The sequence below is a fragment of the Stegostoma tigrinum genome, chromosome 30, assembly GCF_030684315.1.
Source record: "Stegostoma tigrinum isolate sSteTig4 chromosome 30, sSteTig4.hap1, whole genome shotgun sequence".
In the NCBI taxonomy this organism is placed as follows: Eukaryota; Metazoa; Chordata; class Chondrichthyes; order Orectolobiformes; family Stegostomatidae; genus Stegostoma; species Stegostoma tigrinum.
In genome coordinates, this window is record NC_081383.1 from 43,125,278 (window position 1) to 43,144,076 (window position 18,799).

The 18,799-nt window shown below is 40.2% G+C and overlaps 1 protein-coding gene across 4 annotated transcripts in view; it reads right to left on the minus strand.

Moving 5' to 3' along the window:
• eps15l1a (epidermal growth factor receptor pathway substrate 15-like 1a) overlaps positions 1-18,799 on the minus strand; it is a 336,507-nt gene that overhangs the window by 174,767 nt on the left and 142,941 nt on the right. For all 4 annotated transcript variants that reach the window (XM_048559812.2, XM_048559811.2, XM_048559814.2 and 1 more), the window contains 2 exons: positions 14,233-14,394; positions 6,471-6,668 (listed from right to left, as the gene is read on the minus strand). In XM_048559812.2, the coding sequence (XP_048415769.1) occupies positions 6,471-6,668; positions 14,233-14,394 (360 nt within the window). The remainder of the gene's footprint in view (positions 1-6,470; positions 6,669-14,232; positions 14,395-18,799) is intronic.

Here is an 18,799-nt window from a genome sequence, read left to right on the forward strand (position 1 = left end):
TGTCTATAAACAGTGCACAATACTAAAACTGCAACCTGTCATTTGCTAATAAATTTATTTCTTGGGATCTACAATGTAGAGGAGGTCACACCATGTGCAGCGGATGCAGTATACCACACTGGCGGGAGTGGAATGCCTCATCCTGGGAGCAGATGCGGCGGAGGCGAAGGAATTGGGAACAGGAGATGGAATTTTTGCAGGAAGGTGAGTGGGAGGAGGTGTGCAGGAAGGTGGGTGGGAGGTGGTGTTCCCAGGATGAGGCATTCTACTTGCACACATCCTAGATGTCCTCATTCTGCAAGGGACGCAACTTCCCCCTCGCAGTGGTCGAGTACACCCTAGACCGTGTCTCCCGAATTTCCCGCACACCCCGCCCTCGCAATAACCAGCAAAAGAGAATCCCCCTAGTCCTCACATACCACCCTACCAACCTCCAGATCAACGCATCATCCTTCGACATTTGCGTCATCTACAATCCAACCCCACCACTAAAGACATCTTTCCATCCCCACCCTTGTCTGCCTTCCAGAGAGGCCACTCTCTGTGACTCCCTTGTCTGCTCCACACTCCCCTCCAACCCCACCACACCCGGCACTTTCCCCTGCAACTGCAGGAAGTGCTACACCTGCCCCCATACCACCTCCCTCACCCCCATCCCAGGCCCCAAGATGACTTTCCACATCAAGCAGATGTTCACCTGCACATCTGCCAATGTGGTATACTGCATCCATTGTGCACAGTGTGGCTACCTCTACATTGGGGAAACCAAGCAGAGGCTTGGGGACCGCTTTGCAGAACACCTACGCTCGGTTCGCAGTAAACAACCGCACCTCCCAGTCGCGAACCATTTCAACTCCCCCTCCCATTCTTTAGATGACATGTCCATCATGGGCCTCCTAAGTGCCATAATGATGCCACCCTTAGGTTGCAGGAACAGCAACTCATATTCCGATTGGGAACCCTGCAGTCCAAAGGTATCAATGTGGATTTCACCAGCTTCAAAATCTCCTCCTCCCCCCACTGCATCACAAAACGAGCCCAGCTCGTCCCAGCCCGCCTAACCTATTCTTCCTCTCACCTATCCCCTCCTCCCACCTCAAGCCACACTCCATTTCCTACCTACTAACCTCATCCCGCCCCCTTGTCCTGTCCGTCCTCCCCAGACTGACCTATCCCCTCCCTACCTCATACTCACCCATACTCTCCTCTATCCATCTTCAGTCCATCCCCCCCCCCCCCCCCCCGCACTATCTATTTATTTCAGAATCCTCTCCCCATCCCCCCTTTCTGAAGAAGGGTCTAGGCCCAAAACATCAACTTTTGTGCTCTTAAGGTGCTGCTCGGCCTGCTGCGTTCATCCAGCTCCACACTTTGTTATCTTGGATTCTCCAGCATCTGCAGTTTCCATTATCTCTGTTAAAGCTACTAGGTTCACTTCTTGATTGTTTAAGAGCAGAACAACATTTATTTAGTGACTGTGACACAGGATTCTTTAAGCACTTCAGAGAGGGAGGCATAAAGCATAAGATAAAAGGTACAGCCAGAGAGCCAAAAGCTGGGCTTTGGAGATTCTCCTAAAAGAAAGTGGGCAGGTGGGGGAGCAGAAGATAGATCTTGAGGTGGATACATGGGTCAATGAAGATCTGAAAGCACAAGATGATTGAGGAGCAGTTTTGTATATATTTTTTTCCTTTAAAAAAGCCGGAATTAAAAATTTAATAATGTCCATGTAACCATTGTTAATTGTAGTAAAAACCCAACATGGTTCACAAATGTTCTTCATAGAAGGAGACGGTCATCCTGGCTTTCATGTGACTCCAGGCTGCCCTCTGAAGTGGCCTAAAAAGCACTGAGTCAGATCAGCACTAGAAATTAAAAAAGGAATGAAACCAGGCAGACCACCTGGTATAAAGTAAGGCACCAGAAACAGTTACGACAAACACAGCCCCACTGACCATGCAAAGTCCCCCTCACTAACATCTGGAGGCCACTGCCAAAATTGGTAGGGCTATCTCACAGATTAATCAAACAACAGACTGATATAATTATACTCATGGAATTATACCACACACAATGTCCCGGGCAGAATCATCACCATCCCTGATTATGTCCTGTCCCAAAGAGGTCTACAGGCAGGAAGCAGTTGCCTATGAGTCCACACCATTGATTCAGAACCATAAAGTCTCATGGCACCAGGTCGAGAACAAACAAAAAAACCTCCTGCTGATTACCACATAAGGAACCCTCTACTCAGCTGATGAATCAGTACTCCTCTGTTGTGAGCACCAATTAGAGGAAGCATTGAGGGTAGCAAGGGCACAGAATGTATATAGATGAAGGATTTCAAATGTCCACCACCAAGAGTGGCTCAGCAGCATCATTACTAATCAAGCTGGCTGAGTTCTCACAGTCATAGCTGCTATAAGACAATAAGACCATAAGAGACAGGAGCAGAAATTAGGCTATTCAGCCCATCGAGTCTGCTCCGCCATTCAATCATGGCTGACAAGTTCAAAGAACAAAGAAAATTACAGCACAGTAACAGGCCCTTCAGCCCTCCAAGCCTGCGCCGATCGAGATCCTCTGTCTAAACCTGTCAACTATTTTCTAGGGGTCTGGATTCCTTTGCTCCCTGCCCATCCATGTACCTGTCCAGATGCATCTTAAAAGGCACTATCGTGTGTGCGACTACCACCTCCACTAGCAACGCATTCCAGGCATCCACCACTGTCTGCGTAAAGAACTTTCCACGCATATCTCCCATAAACTTTCCTCAACTTCATTCTCCTGCTTTCTCCCCGTAACCCTTGATCCCCTTGATAATCAAGAACATATCTATCTCAGTCTTAAATGTACTCAATGAACTTGCCTCCACAGCCTTCTGTGGCAGTGAATTCCATAGATTTACCACTGTCTGGCTGAAGAAGTTTCTCCTTATCTCCATTCTAAAAGGTGTTTCCTTTACTCTAAGGCCGTGCCCTCAGGTCCTAGACTCTCCTACCGATGACAACATCTTCCCAACATCCACTCTGTCCAGGCCATTCAGTATTCTATAAGTTTTAATTACATCCCCCCTCATCCTTCTAAACTCCAATAAGTATAGTCCCAGAGTCCTCAAACATTCTTCATATGGTCAGCTTTCCATTACTGGGACCAGACTCATGAACCTCCTCTGAACCCACACCAGGGCCAGTACCTCCTTCCTGAGATATGATGGCCAAAACTGCACACAATACTCCAAATATGGCCTGACCACAGCCTCATAAGTACATCGCTGCTTTTATATTCAAATCCTCTCAAAATAAATGTCAACATTGCATTTGCCTTCCTGACTACTGACTCAACCTGCAAGTTTACCTTGACAGAAACCTGGACTAGAACTCCCAAGTCTCCTTGCACTTCAGACTTCTGAATTTTCTCCCCATTTAGAAAATACTCCATGCTTTTATTCTTCTTACCAAAGTGCACGGCCTCAAGCTATTCCAAGTTGTACTCCATCTGCCACTTCTTTGCCCACTCTCCTAACCTGTCCAAATCCTTCTGCAGCCTCACCACCTCTTCAATACTACCTGTCCCTCCACCTATCTTTGTATCATCTGCTTGACTGGGTCTGTGACAGGTGGTGATGGAACCAAGACGAAAAGATATGCTTCATCTTGTCCTCACCAAAGTGCCTGCCACAGAAGCATCTGTCCATGACTGTATTGGTAAAAGTGACCACCACACAGACCTTGTGAAAATGAAGTCCCATTCTGACATAGAGAATATTCACCTTCACAGTATATGTCACTATCTCTATACCAAATGAGACAACTGTGAACAAATCAAGCAACTCAAGACTGGGCATCTATGTGGTACTATGGGCCAGCAGCAGAGTCAAATTATATTCCAATCATGTTAGCAACCTTATGGCCCAACATACACTCCATTCTATCACCACCATCAAGGAAATGGATCAAACCTGACTCAAAGAAGAATGCAGGAGGAGATGCCAGGCAGCACTAGGTTTACGTAAAAATGAGATGTCAAGCTGTTTAAGCTACGAAACAGGATTACTTGTACATCAAGCAGCATTAGCAGCAAATGATATATATAGTGCTAAGCGATTCTACAACCATCAGATCTACACTCTGCAGTCCTGTCATGAGACAAGATCCATTCCAATTGATTAAGGAAAAGTTCTTAAGACAAAAAGATGAATCTTCAACGTTGTATTCCATATATATGTTTCTAAAGAAATTCAAAGGAGCATGCAAAGTATAACAAGAGCATTTGAAAACTTCACAACCAAAAACAAAAGAACGAACAAACCTCACATGATGACAACATTTTACACAGGAGACAAAGTATTGGTATTATTCCCTTTGCAGATTTTGCCCGTGAAAGCAAATCTGAGCACTCCATATAAAGCTGTTTGGAGGGTTAATAAAGTGACTTATCTGATAAATACTCCTGAGCGTGGGAAGAAAACTCACGTATGTCACACAAACATGTTGAAGCAATATCATCGCAGGTAAGAAGATCAGGAGCAGCAAGCGTGTCACCAGTAAATGCAGGAAGGATGTTCCTAATGACTAGAGAGTCCAGAATCAGGGGTCACAGTCTAAAGATATGCAAAAGGCCATTTAGGACTAAAATGAGAAGAAATTTCCTCACACAGAGAATGGTGTGTTAAGGAATTTTTTGCCACAGGAAGTGGTTAAGGCAAAAACACTGAATGTTTTCAAGAAAGAGATAGACATAGTTGGGGTGAAAGGAATGAAAGGGTATGGGATGAAAGCAGGAAGACAGTACTGAGCAGGATAATTTACTGTGATCATTCTGAATTGCACAGCAAGCTCAAAGAGCTGAATAGCCTCTTCCTGGTCCCACATACTATGATTCTAAATCCAGTCATGAACGTGGTGGACTCTTAAAAAACTCACTGGAGGAGGCAGCACCACAAATATCTCCATCTTAACAATGGGGAAGTCTGGTATATCAGTGTAAAAGATAAAGCTGAAGCATCTGCAACTATCTTCAACCAGAAAGATCAAATGGTTGATCAATCTCAGTGTCAACCAGAGATCTGCTGCATTACCAATGCCAGTCTTCAGTCAATTCAGTTCACATGAAACTGAGACATGTCCGGAGGTACTGGGTATTGCAAATGCTATGGGCCCTTATAATGTTTCAGCAATAGTACTGCAGACTTGCACTCCAGAACTTGCCTCAGCCCTAGCCAAGCTGTTCCAGCACAGGCACAACACTAGCATCTATCCAACAATGTGGAAAATTGTGAAGTGTTTCTTGTTCACTAAAAGCAAGTCAATTCCAACTCAGTCAATTATCACTCCATCAGTCCATTATCACTCCATCAGTCCAATCACAGTCAGTAGAATGGCAGTAGATGTCATTAGCATTGCGATCAAAAGCTTAGCAATAACCTGCTCACAGATGCTCAATCCGAATTCCACAAGAGAGCACTCAGCTCCTGACCTCATTACAGCCTTGGTTCAAACATGGACAAGAGAGCTGAATTCCAAGGGTGATGTGACAGTGACAGCCCTTGACATCAAGGCTGCATTTAACAGTGTGGTATCAAGGAGCGAAACTGGAGTCAGCAGGAATCAGGGGAAAACTCTGCTGATTAGAGCCATGCCTGGCACAAAGGAAGATGGTTGTGGTTGTTGAAGGTCAGTCATCTCAGCTCTAGGCTCTCTCTACTGGGCAGTCTTCAGGGGAATGTACTTGGCCTTACCATCTTCAGTTCTAAACAGTCTTGTCAGACACAAACCATTATTGCTGTTTTTCGCTCCACAGATGCTGCAAGACCAAAGTTTTGCCAGAAACTTCCGTTTTTTGTTTCATAATTAACCTCCACTTTATCGACTAACTATCAGGTCGGTTTTCCTAATTTTTATAATCTACTGTATTTTTCGAAGCAGGATCCTACTGGTTATCTGGTCTACAATAACAACTTATTCAGATATATTGTTTTATGTAGAACTGCAAGGTGTTCAGTGATGGACAACAGAGTCCCAGAAGAACGGCCACTTAGTGATTCATCAACTAACACACACACATTAAGTCTTCAAAAGCCAATAAAACTGAGCAATGGGAAAATGCAGACAGCAAAAAGAAACAGCAGCCACAAAACCACAGGTTGACTATCACTCTTCTTCCAACAGTATATTCAAAAACAAAACCTCTAGGTCAAATCATTGTGTATGGATTACCCTTGCGGAGTAACTTCACCATCAATTCAAAGCAAGGTTATGAAAATGAAAGGGAAAGAAAGCAGTTTCTCTTGCCTCCACGAATTTGGTACTCTGAAGCAGAATCAATGGCTCTTTCCAAAATGCATTTCTTCTGCAGTTTAGAGAGACTTCTTGATCTCTCTACCCCGCTTTTGAAAAACTTACTTGAGACTGTGGGAGATGCAGAAAATCTGACGTAATGGGAATGCAACATACATACACAGTTCTCACCTGGTTAATTTCATCCTGAGTAGATTTTAGTGATTTGATGATTGTTTCAAGTTGCACTTTGCCAGCCTCAATGCTCTGTTCTAATTGTGATTCCTCTTGTTGCAGTTTATTTAGCTCGGTCTTGGCTTTGTTTAGCTCCTCTTCCTGGGACTGCATATCTGACTCCTGATTTGCAATCTGTGTCTTCAGCGATGAAATCTGTTCCACATAAAGTCAATATGATTAAATCATGTAACACCAGCCAGATGACAATTATCAATAAAACCTGAGAAAATACAAAAGACAATGCAACATTTACAACAGCCTTCAACAATCTCAATGTATCTATGGCTTAGTCACATCACATGTGATACTTATTGGCTTCAATAAGCAGCACTATTTTCTGGACAATGGAAGCTGTAGTTACAATATGAAGCTTAAGTAACAATGATTCGACCCCATGAGTTAGTCAAGAAAAACACCTTGAACTTAACATCAGCTAAGACAAGCTTACTAGATTTAAAAAAAGGCACAAGATGACAGCTTTGCACAGCAAAAGATGTTTTCAATAGTTAAAAAGATACAAAATATTCAACAATTTTAACTATTAATGGGATACACACACCACACAGGCTTTTAGATTTCCAATGGCATTTCTCCTGACAAGTCTGATAATATAGTTGTTTTGAATTAGATATACAAAATCTGTCTAGAGATCAAATTTTCCTTTATTTCACAGAAAGCAAATTTGTGCTGAAACTTATGTGACCATGGTCAGCAGTTCTACCATTTCTTCATGCAACTCAAAGATAAATAACGCTCATCAAATGCAGCAGAGGACAGCCGAGGAGAAAAACTGATCAACAGCTACATAATGGCAACCAATCTACTTTGGGATGTACAATGTCAAGGTTGGGGAGGAATTTCAAGACAAAGACTCAATGAACAATGTGCTGAAGGGTAGTGATACAGAGGGATGCAATTAAAACAGAAGGCTAACGTACACCATTAAGATAGACATGAACAGTCAGGGTACAGGCAGATGCGATTAGTTTAGAATGACAAAATGGTCTGTACACACATGATAGGTCAAAGGGCCTGTTCCTGTACTGTTCTATATTCAAACATTTGGTCAGCCTCTCAGCCCTGGGCCTGAGTCACTGTATCTCAGCTCTCACCTTCCCTGAAGTTAAAATAAACATTCTTATTGTTAAAACTTATCTTCAAAGGGTTTTAATGTCCTTGTTGCCACTTACTGTGAAATTATTTGAAACAGTAAACATAGATTATTGTTACAGCTTGAAAAGACAAATTGCAGGGATTGCTTAAAAAGATCATGGCGATCCATGCCAGGAAATTTTTCACAGGCTTAAACTGTGTCATGCTGCAAACATAAGTGCAGTGATAATTCTCTTAAACTGAGCATGAATGAGTTAAAACAAAGACCTGGATTCTGTTGCGCAATGATTGCAAAACTGTTAGTATTTACTTTCACATTCCTCTAGAACTGATAGCAACTTGTTGGTTGACTCTGCACAGATGCAATTAAACATGGCAATCCAGAAGCTGTGGTCAGTGATTCTATGTCTCTCCCTAGGTTGTACTACTGAAGAATGCCAGATTTCAAACAATTAGAAATCAGTGACATAACGAGAACAACTTCTTTTACACTATTAGTCTTGTGCTAAAATTTGAAAACGTTGCATGTTATTGATGGAGATTTTTATAAAATTGACACACAAAGTTCATAATCACTGCTGAAAATCCTCATCTTGATAAAATAAGTTTAAAAAAAATTAAAAACACATTTATCCAAGATGTATGATTAATCACTTATTCTGTTCTTTGTAAAACTTAATTATAAAGTAAAGAGTAATTATTGTATTTTACTTCCCAGTTTACATTTTGTGAATATATTTCTGTATCACTGTCTGCTTGTTCTAGTTAATGGCATTACTCTTGCTTGAATGCTTGAAGACCCCCTTGATTTGGTACCACTTGGAAATCCACACCTGAGAGACAGGTTCTCAAAGATCTAACATTTTGAGGTCATCAATGACAGCTGTCATTGGTGACAAAATCCAAGTGAAAAACTTTGACACTATTTTAAAGCAAGAAAAAGTTTTCATCTGTATATAGGTAAGAATTGAGTTTTGATTTGTTTGAGTCTTTCAAAAGGATTTCAGTGTTTTTTTTTCACTTAAATTTTATGGTTGTGAAAATTTCTTAAACATGAAATTCAAGTCAACTAGAGCATAACGCCAGAAATGAGAAGCAGAGAGGCATCGTATATATTAAAAAGTGGATCATCTGTGGAGCTACTCATGGAAAAGTTTATAAGGGGAGAGCCAGGATTATGTGCTGATGAAGAAATAAAAAAATCAACAATGGATTTTTTTGATTGGGCGCATGAGCAGAGCAGCAGCATTTATGCAGTATTAAGCAGCAAGCAATTGAAAACAGTCTTCATTCAATAGACACACTCTGATAAGAGAAATATGACAGATAGAATTAACTTGGAATTTTAAAAAAAATCAAATCAACAAAAATAAAGCCATGAATTTCACACCAGTTCAAGAGGCAGCATTTTTCTTACTGCTTTAGGATATGACATCTGATTTTAAAAAACTGAGTTAAAAAGCACAAGAGTTTTAAGATATCTTATATGCCAGAAGATCTCCCAGTGTGTTGTTCACGTTAAGTCTGACAATCACACTTTATTAGAACAGAAACACTACCAAATGTGAGGGACAACACATCATCCTGCTCTTAAAATTAATGTGAGAGTTCAAAAGTCACAGAATACACAAAAAATAGAAGCAGACCATGCAGCATCTCTCACGTACTCCAATCATGGTGGAAGCTCCACATCAATGCCAATTTCTTGCCTAATACCTACATTCCTTGATTCATGCAGTAACCGAAAATCTGTCGATTTTAGCATCAATATTCTCAAAGTAAGCATTTATAATTCTGAGATGGAGGGCTGAATGTCTGGATTTTCTGAGTGAAGAAATTCCTTACCTCAGTTCTAAATGACCAATGCCTTATCTTGATATTACTGTCTCTCCATGTAAACTGTCCAAAGGAAATAGCCTACCTGCGTGCATCCTAGCGAGCCCTTTAAGAATTTTCTATTTCCAATTACACCACTTCTTATTCTTCTGAACTCCAGTGTTTGTATACCATTAAAGTCAATTTAAACTCAATACCTTTTTTATAAAACAATCCCATCATCCCAAGAATCAGTCATTGCCTTTTCCTCTAAAAGAAGTAAAAGTGGATCTTTTTTTAAGATAAGGAGATGAAAACTATACACCATACCCTAAAAGTGTGGTCGCAACAGAACTTTTTCAGGGTGCAGTAAAAATTTCCTACTCCTACTTGCAGTTTCCATTGTCAGACAACACTTGATGCCTTAGTAGGGGTGTTGATGAGAAAATTACATCTGTAACACTAAAGGAGATTTATGTTATTGAGCTGAGCAAGTCTTGTACTGGACTACTGCGGAAACAGTAACTATATGCAGCTCAAGGCAACAATTACACTATTGTAAGGCTTCCCAAACAGAATGTTGTGACCCCCAGTCAGGCTATAAGATAATATGGTGGTGGTGTGGATCCCCAAGGCAGCAAACCTGCATGGAGCTTGGATTGAGGCCCTTGCTCTTTTTCCCTGTTGGTGGCTTGTAAATAAATAGCCTCTGAAAAGGCAGTTTTATTTTATTTAACTTTAATTTAAATACTTTCTGCAAGCTCAACTTTATTTCCCTCTCCAACTAATCAGCAGCTGAAGGCATCACAAACCCCATCACGCTCAGTAGGTAAAACCAAGCCCGCAAACCCCCTCATCCCTAGCATTTAACAACCTTATTCTGGACCCCAAATTGTTAATGCAAAGTCCAACTTTAGAAGACAGTCACAAAAGGTTGGGTATCACTGAACTATTGTACAGACCAACTGACACTCCAAACTCGTGGATCTCCATGAGAATATGGGACAGGAAGTTGATAAATGAATACCATGAGAGCCAACAGTCAAAATCAATCACAAAGGGAAATCAGCCATCTGTCTCCAATTGCATATGCTTATTAACAGCTGGGTTTTGCTATACTTTTATTTTCCAAGGAAAGTTTATTCCAACTCTTATTCTCCTCGTTCCAATGTATTGAACACAATACATAAAATGTCAAATGGAATGCCGTCTGTTAGAACACCCATGACTGACCTCTGGGAATTCAGATCAGATTGGGCTTAATGTTGCAGAGGTGAACAGAACTCAAATGATTTGAGTCTGGATCTTGTTCAAGTGGGCATGAGTACACATCAAATAACTAAACCACCATCTGGTTGTGAAATTAGTCAATCCCTTACAGTGGACATTGCTTTGTGACAGAAGGGATACACATTCTTCTCAGGTTATTTGTAAAGGCAGAAAGTTAGCCAAAAATGAGTTTCACCCTCTGTCTCATTCTGTCTGAGTATGTCTGGCACTGTCCGGAAATAGCAACTTTTGAAAATATCAGCTCTAACATGCTTCAAACAAAATTTACAATAAAAAAAAATGAGTAAGAATTCCGTACACCATAACGTAACACATCAGTCCATAACATTCCAATTCAACCAGAAACTTTGATTATACTCTACCATCTTGCAATAGTTAATATAAAGAAAATGTTCAACACTACAGGGAAAATTCTTCAAACAAGCTGAAGTATGTGCACATATTTTTTGGAATCATGTGAAAAAAATGCAATACTCCAAAGGTTTATCTGGGAACATAGCCACAGCACTGAGAGTTAATGGCTGACATTTAGAAAAAAACATTTGTGCGAGGGAGTGGTCTGCCTCGTGGGGAAAGACAAACTGGCTGACGGCAGGCGCTCAACAGCACTGATGGTGGCCATGCAGAAATCAGTGGTGACCTGGACCACCCTACCCCAACCTTTCAGCTCACACAAGCTGCCTATGAAGCCAGAGACCACATGGGAATGATACTTTGAAAGCAAATTACAAACTTGATGATTTATTGGAACATCATTCCTGGCATGCTCAGTGATAACGTGCAGCCGTATTGAACTGGAAGGAAGGATGCAGGGGAAAGATGTTTTCTGCAGTGTATGGTAATTCTATACAACTGAACAGCTGGTTGGAAGGATTACTTTGCTGTAACACTCTCAAGGGATTCAGACAATAACATAAACCACACAACTGGACCTTGAGCAGCTTACATAGTCATTGGAACCAGACTCATGATGCTAGCTGATAACTCCTAAACAATTTTTTTCTTTCCATTCTTATTTTCTCATCTCCCATGTTAAAACCATTTGACCTCTATCAGAATAAAATTCCAGAATCTCCAACAAAATCGCATCCAAGTCATCATTCTTCAACAATGAACCTGGGCAAATTTGATCAATGACCTAACTGACAATGATTGGGAAGCACTGGGAAAGATTAAATCGAATTGATGATGCAAAAGAATGCATATTCACACTTTCAAGCAGCAGGCCCCATATATTCATTGGGAATGATTGAATGATTTTTCCCGATCAGAAATCAAATTGGGTGGCAGCAAATTCTGTCCCTGTTGATGTGAGCAAATTCGGCACAAAGTAGGAATTGGGCCAGTAAGTACCTCATCAAAACAGGTGAGATCACATTAGCTTTGCACAGACAGCACCACGTCTAGCCTTATTTCTAATTTTCATTAGCAATTTATTTAAATTGTTATGTTTGCACAGCTATTCTATGTCACAGTCTAAAGATATGCAAACTAGGGGGATTGGTCATGCTAAATTACTCGTAGTGTCCAGCAATGTGCAGGCAAGGTGGATTAGCCATGGGAAATGAGGGGCTCTGCGTGAGATGCTCTTTGGAGGGTCAGTGTGGATTTGACCTGCCGAATATCCTGAATGCCCACTGTAGGAATTATATGGCTCAATATGACAGGAATAGAAGATTTCTTCCTTACTACTTTTAACACAACAGCTTTGGATTGTAACAATTGCTCAATTGCAAGGATTTTAATAAAGAAGCTTCCACAAAGTTTTGTCACCCAGGTTGATAGGGTTGTTAAGAAGGCATACAGTGTTTTAGCTTTTATTAATAGAGGGATCGAGTTCCGGAACCAAGAGGTTATACTGCAGCTGTACAAAACTCTGCTGCGGCTGCTCTTGGAGTATTGCGTACAGTTCTGGTTGCCGCATTATAGGAAGGATGTGGAAGTGTTGGAAAGGGTGCAGAGGAGATTTACCAGGATGTTGCCTGGCATGGAGGGAAGGTCTTATGAGGAAAGGCTGAGGGACTTGAGGCTGTTTTCGTTAGAGCAAAGAAGGTTAAGAGGCGAGTTAATAGAGACATACAAGATGATCAGAGGATTAGATAGGGTGGACAGTGAGAGTCTTTTTCCTCAGATGGTGATGGTTAGCACGAGGGAACATAGCTTTAAACTGAGGGGTGATAGATATAGGACAGAAGTCAGAGGTAAGTTCTTTAGTCAGAGAGTAAAAGTGCATGGAATGCCCTGCCTGCAACAGTAGTAGACTCGCCAGCTTTAAGGGCATCTAAATGGTCACTGGATAAACATATGGATGATAATGGAATAGTATAAATTAGATGAGCTTCAGATTGGTTTCACAGGTCGGCGCAACATCGAGAGCCGAAGGGCCTGTACTACGCTGTAGTGTTCTATGTTCTGTCATAAACTATCAGTAACAACAACAAATGTGCTTCCTAAAAAGAAGTGTAAATAGGAAAATACTAGGAACAGAGAAAACTTTGTGTTGAAAAGATGACCAAATTCAAAAGGGTGACGGCTTCAAGGTTGCAATTTCCACTTGGGGGCCAAGAGACTATAACGAACACTGATCCATTCAACAAATTCCCAACCACCTAGTATGCTGTTTGTAAAAATAGATCAACCACTGATTTTCAGAACCATCACGTGTATTTACAGTCACAGTATATTCTTGTAGCAGTTGCAACTGAAGTCAATAATTTGATACTGTGCTGAACTATGGACATTTTCACAGTATGTATCAACCCAAATTGATGCATAAGCCTTCTCACAATTTTTCTATCCCTACTTTTTTTAAATTTGAGAGTCTAACAGTTATTTTTTTCCTGTTAATCTGCAAATACTGGTCCTCCACGCTCTTCATCCACCTTGCATCTTCACTATAACAAAACTAAATCCCACATACTGCTTCCTCCAACAATTCGGTCTCCTTCCAGCTTCAAAATTCAATCAAGCAACATGATTGTGAAGTTTTTAGAAAATGGTTACAATGTTTAAAAATCAATATTAGCTTTAAATTTATAAGAAAGGACGCCTGCAAACATATTGATTAGATGCAAATCCTTGTTGTAGTCACCTGCTTGTCAAGCATGAACTTGTGATCATACTTTACTTCCAATAAACTTGAGCGCTCTCCCTTTCTACAGAATGCTCAAAATTATCTGTCCCAAAAGACCCATTATTCTTTTTCGGCGGTTTTTTTCCATTATTGTCCTGATCTCTTTATCAGCATCACATTAAAGTAAGCAGAAAAAGTAACAAAAACCCTTACAGCATCCAGACAATGGAGACTTTTAAGCCGTCTATACAAATGATTGAAGTGCAGACCCCAAACGACAACTTGTTGAAAGAACCACACATTTTAAATATTAAACCACCCTTTGTTGCTCATTTTAACACTCTTAAACATTTCACCTGACAGCATGGTTGTGAAAGAACCTGGTATTAAAAATCTCACCAAAATCAAGGTTTCCCTTGTTCTTACCGTCTGGTTCTCCTCCTGACACTTCTGCCGGATGTCACTGAGCATGTCTTCGAGCTTGGCCTTTTGTTGGTCCATTTCATCCAGCCTGTCCTGGGCAGCCTGCTTCTGGGACTCCAGCTCCTGCAGGTTATTATTCTCTCTGTCCAGGTCATTTTGTAGTTCCTGCCAACACACAGAGAATCAACTCTTGATAATACGCTTATCCCCAAAAATAGAGAGAATCTTTGGTAACAGAATCATCTCTAACTGTAGAATGCTCAGCCTCAGACTTAAAAAGACTGCTTTCGAAATATAAATCATAATGTATTTTAACTCAAGACAGGAAATTTCAATTATAAATAGAGCAATCCAAGTAAATAAATCATATTCTAATAACTATCAATTCATGGAATATTCCAGGGAATGCCTCATTGGCTTTATTCAATGAGTAATTTTAATTACAAGCATTACACATTATAATAAAGTACACAATACACTTCAAACATGAACACATTATGTCATTTCTCCTAGTGTTCAGAATTGCCTTATTTCCCATTTCAGAAAAGCTCCAAGTGAAGCTGGTCAAGATTTACCAGCTTCCTCTCAGCCTGATTAACATGTCATCAAGATATAAAAGGCTAGATATAAAAGATCAGGCTAAGATTTATTTTCCTCTCTCTCACTCACTCACTCACTCACTCACTCACTCACTCCCCCAACCATCCACCCACTCAACTATCCCTATGGTGCAACCACCAATAAAATGTTTCCCAGGGTATGAGGGAGACCATTTGGGACAATCTGCATATTTCACGCATTGAGCACACAACTGAATCCAATAGCACATCTGGTGCTTCAACCTTCTGCACTTAGACCACCCTCTCTGCTCTTCCCAAATTTATATTAGTCTATTACCATTTTTGTAAAAATCCCAGCTTCAGCTGAACTCTGACTAGAAATCAGGCTTAAAACGAACTGACGAGATGATCTGTTTCTGGCTATGCTAGTATTGGTCAGGAAACCAGGCAACTATTTGCTTTCTTTTATCACCTTTTACTATCCACCTGAAAAGTTCACAAGATAAAAAGAACCACATTCCAGGGAAACATAAGCTCAGGGACATAGGCACATTTGGATTTTAGATTACCTCAGGTTAGTAATATTTTGCTTGTCTGTAAAAGAGCCCCAGAATTTGTAGATAGCCTGGCATGGTCAATAGCACATTTGCATCAGAAGCTTGTGTATATTTACATAGCACTACAAACTTTAGCATGCAATATAAACTAAAATTTAAGGACTGAAGAAGTTCAAGACATGTAAGATATAATTGACTTTAAAATACCTCACAGCATTATTGAGAGGAAACAGACTTCTGATGCCCTGACCAATACTCAGAATCCACTGACAGGATTAAAACAAACCAACTAGTAGAACATCCAGCCCTTCAAAAGATCGTCAACAGGTTACAGCTCAATTTTGTCTAATCTAGAGGACAGAATTACAGCAAGTTCAGTATTTACTGACAGATATAACCTCTCAGCTCAGATATTAACCTTTCAAAAATCCTTCAGCACCTGCTTGCAATATAGCATCCAGAATTGCAAACAGCACTCCAAAGGCAGCTCAAACAAGATTTTAGGTTACGTTTAAAATAATTTCTATTTTTCTGTTCTTCTAGAGATGAGCCCCACTGCTTTGTTCGCCTTTTATGACTTTGTTTTCCCATTGTTGCGAATCTATTTCCCTTGATCTATTCGTTCCTCTAGCTTACGTAAACTCTTGTTTTCCAAGTAATTGGCCTTTCACTCCTTCGACCAGACATGCTTGCAGTGAAAAATGTATGAACAATTAATTATTGACAGTCTCAAATGAGATCAATTTTAGTAGATACAAATTGCAGAAGCCCACTATGTTTGGGATTGAATTCTTGCATGACTTTGTCACAGGATTAAAGACACATCATTGTGGGTGCATATTCACTTCACAAAACTGAGGAACAACCAATTGGGTAAAGTCATCAGGGAAGCCAAGAATCACAACTGGGTTTGTAGACAGAAGGGACTGAGAAAATAATTTCTCCTTCGTCCTATCCTTAACTTCCCCTCTTTGCCTGATCTGCAGCATTTGTCAAGTATTCTGAATTAATGGAAGTAATCTACTGGATATCACAGAGAAATTATGGAACAGATCCAGACCAATCAGTCTCCTGGTTCAAGGAACTTCTCACACAATTGCTGCTGGTTCAAACCATAAATGAAAGTTTCAACTGACAGGTTAACAGTCCAATAACCATTTAGCTGTACCAGGTCATGACAAACTCTGAAATGCTTTGCACCAAGATTGGAAACTATATTCCACATCAGGTACAGGAGATCTGCTCACTGACCACCAGACCTTCAAACATTAGAAGCGGTAGCATAGTAAGACAGAACATTCAGGACAGGTGTCTGAAGAATATCAGTCCCTTTCCCAAATTTCCTCTCAAATTTGGATGGGATCTGGCAGGCAATTCAGTTGCTGCATCAGCAGCCACACCACCCTATGGAGTCTACTGACCTCTAATCCTAGAATCGTGGCATCCCTGCCTGAATGGAAAAAGATCCATGGTGACAATAAATAGGGAAACAGAAAAAGAACTAAAATCACATCCCACTGGCAAGGCTCAATCCCACGAAGGCATGAAAAAAAAACAAGGAGTACTACTGAAGACACAGCCAAACCTGAAATATCTGGATCATCTCATTTACTGTGCACATACATAAAACCATTTTCAAAATAAAGACAGCTCACAGAAGTCCCTGGTGCACTAATTTACAGGTTTATACTTTTTCTATTGAAGTTTATACACATGGTGCTTGGTCATCCCACAAGTTGGCTGTCTTCTTGCATTCAGTCAAAATTGTCTTAAGCATTAAGTATGTATTCAATGCCGTATGCTCAATTCCCAAATTCAAAGAGCTTATATAAACTGTGAATCACAGTGCCAGTACAAATCCTTACTTCAGAGATATAAAAGTTTCAGGATGTAGAAATAATGATGTTAAATTACATGATCTTCTTTATACCCATAAGACAGAATCCATAACTGAAAAATGTGAAGATTTTGATTTGATTCACTCTTACCCTTATAAAGTGAAGCTCTTAACTGTGAGAATTTTGAATCAAAATGTCCAGAGCTTTGAGTTAAATGTCCACAGATTTCAGACAATCCAGGTCATCTCCCTTAGTGGACAGCAGTCAATGGAAAAGCTTCCATTCATTTGCATATATGTAGTAAGTAAGGTTGGCAAGTTGCTGTGACAGATAACCACGTTGAAATATAATGTCAAAGTAATAACAAGAGACTTGGTTCAAAAAAGGGCTGCCTGGACACCAAACATTCCAAGATACACAAACTGTTCAGCAAAGAAAACAGGAAGGGTGGCAACAGTGATTAAGAAGAGTACTGGTGTATGAGAGAGAGAGAGAGAGAGAGAGAGAGAGAGAGGTCAAGTTCAAAATCTACTTGGTGCTACAAAGCCACTTTATATTTAATACTGCTTGGAGAACTTAAGTTTTAAAGGTTTGCAGAAAATTGATTTATTTCAATCTTTGTGGAAGTACCTTTAAAAGAGGTCACTGGAAATCTCTGGCGATCTAGCTTTGGGAATGAGGTGGGTCAAATGGATCAAATGTTAATCACATCTTATGGAATATTGAGGAGATAGTGATCCCAGTACTATGGGCTCCTGATTTTGTCCTTTTACTTACTGTACACATTCTTCTCAGCATCCACAGTTGATCATTATCCCTTTGTTGTTCCTATTGCTCAAGTTTCTGCACATGGCTAGTCTCACAACTGTCCTGCAGATTATTTCTTTCAGTTTCAGCAATATATTTCGATTACATAATTCTCCATTGCACTTCTTCCAATTACTCTAACCAGAAATAATCTGTGACTTCCTTGTACATGAAAAATCCATATTTAATGACCCAGGCTTCACTAATCTCTGGGGTGATGAATTTCAAAGATTAATGATCCGCAGAGAAGAAATGCTCCCTGACATACAGCAGCTAAAATTTAATGTAGGAAAAGTGTAAAGTGATTCATTTTGATTGGGAAAAACAGGGAGATAAAACAAAGTACATAATTTTCAAAGGGATAGAGGATCAGAAGAACATGGAATATATGTATACTAATAATTAAAAGTGGCAGGGCAAGTTAAGAAAGTGCTGAATAAGATGTACAGAATCCTGGCTGTTACAGGGTTTAAAAGCGAGGAGTTGTAATCATTATATTGAATAGTAATTTCAACATTTAGTAAGAAAGCATAGTTGCAGATTTATAATTCAAAAGAAGCAGATGAGCAACATACACTTGTTAAGATGCAAAAGACACTGACAGAGAAGGTTTGAAGGCTACATGTGAGATGGGCAACACCTAGATAAGATGACAAGGGTCTAGCATAAGAGTACCCCCCTCAGATATGAGAGCAATATTCAAACGTTGGATGGGCTCCAACCTGACGTAAACATCAAACACATACTTAGAATATTAGTGGTGTCAAGCTTTTGCCGGTGTGTGTTAATTTTCTAAGTTTTTTTAAAA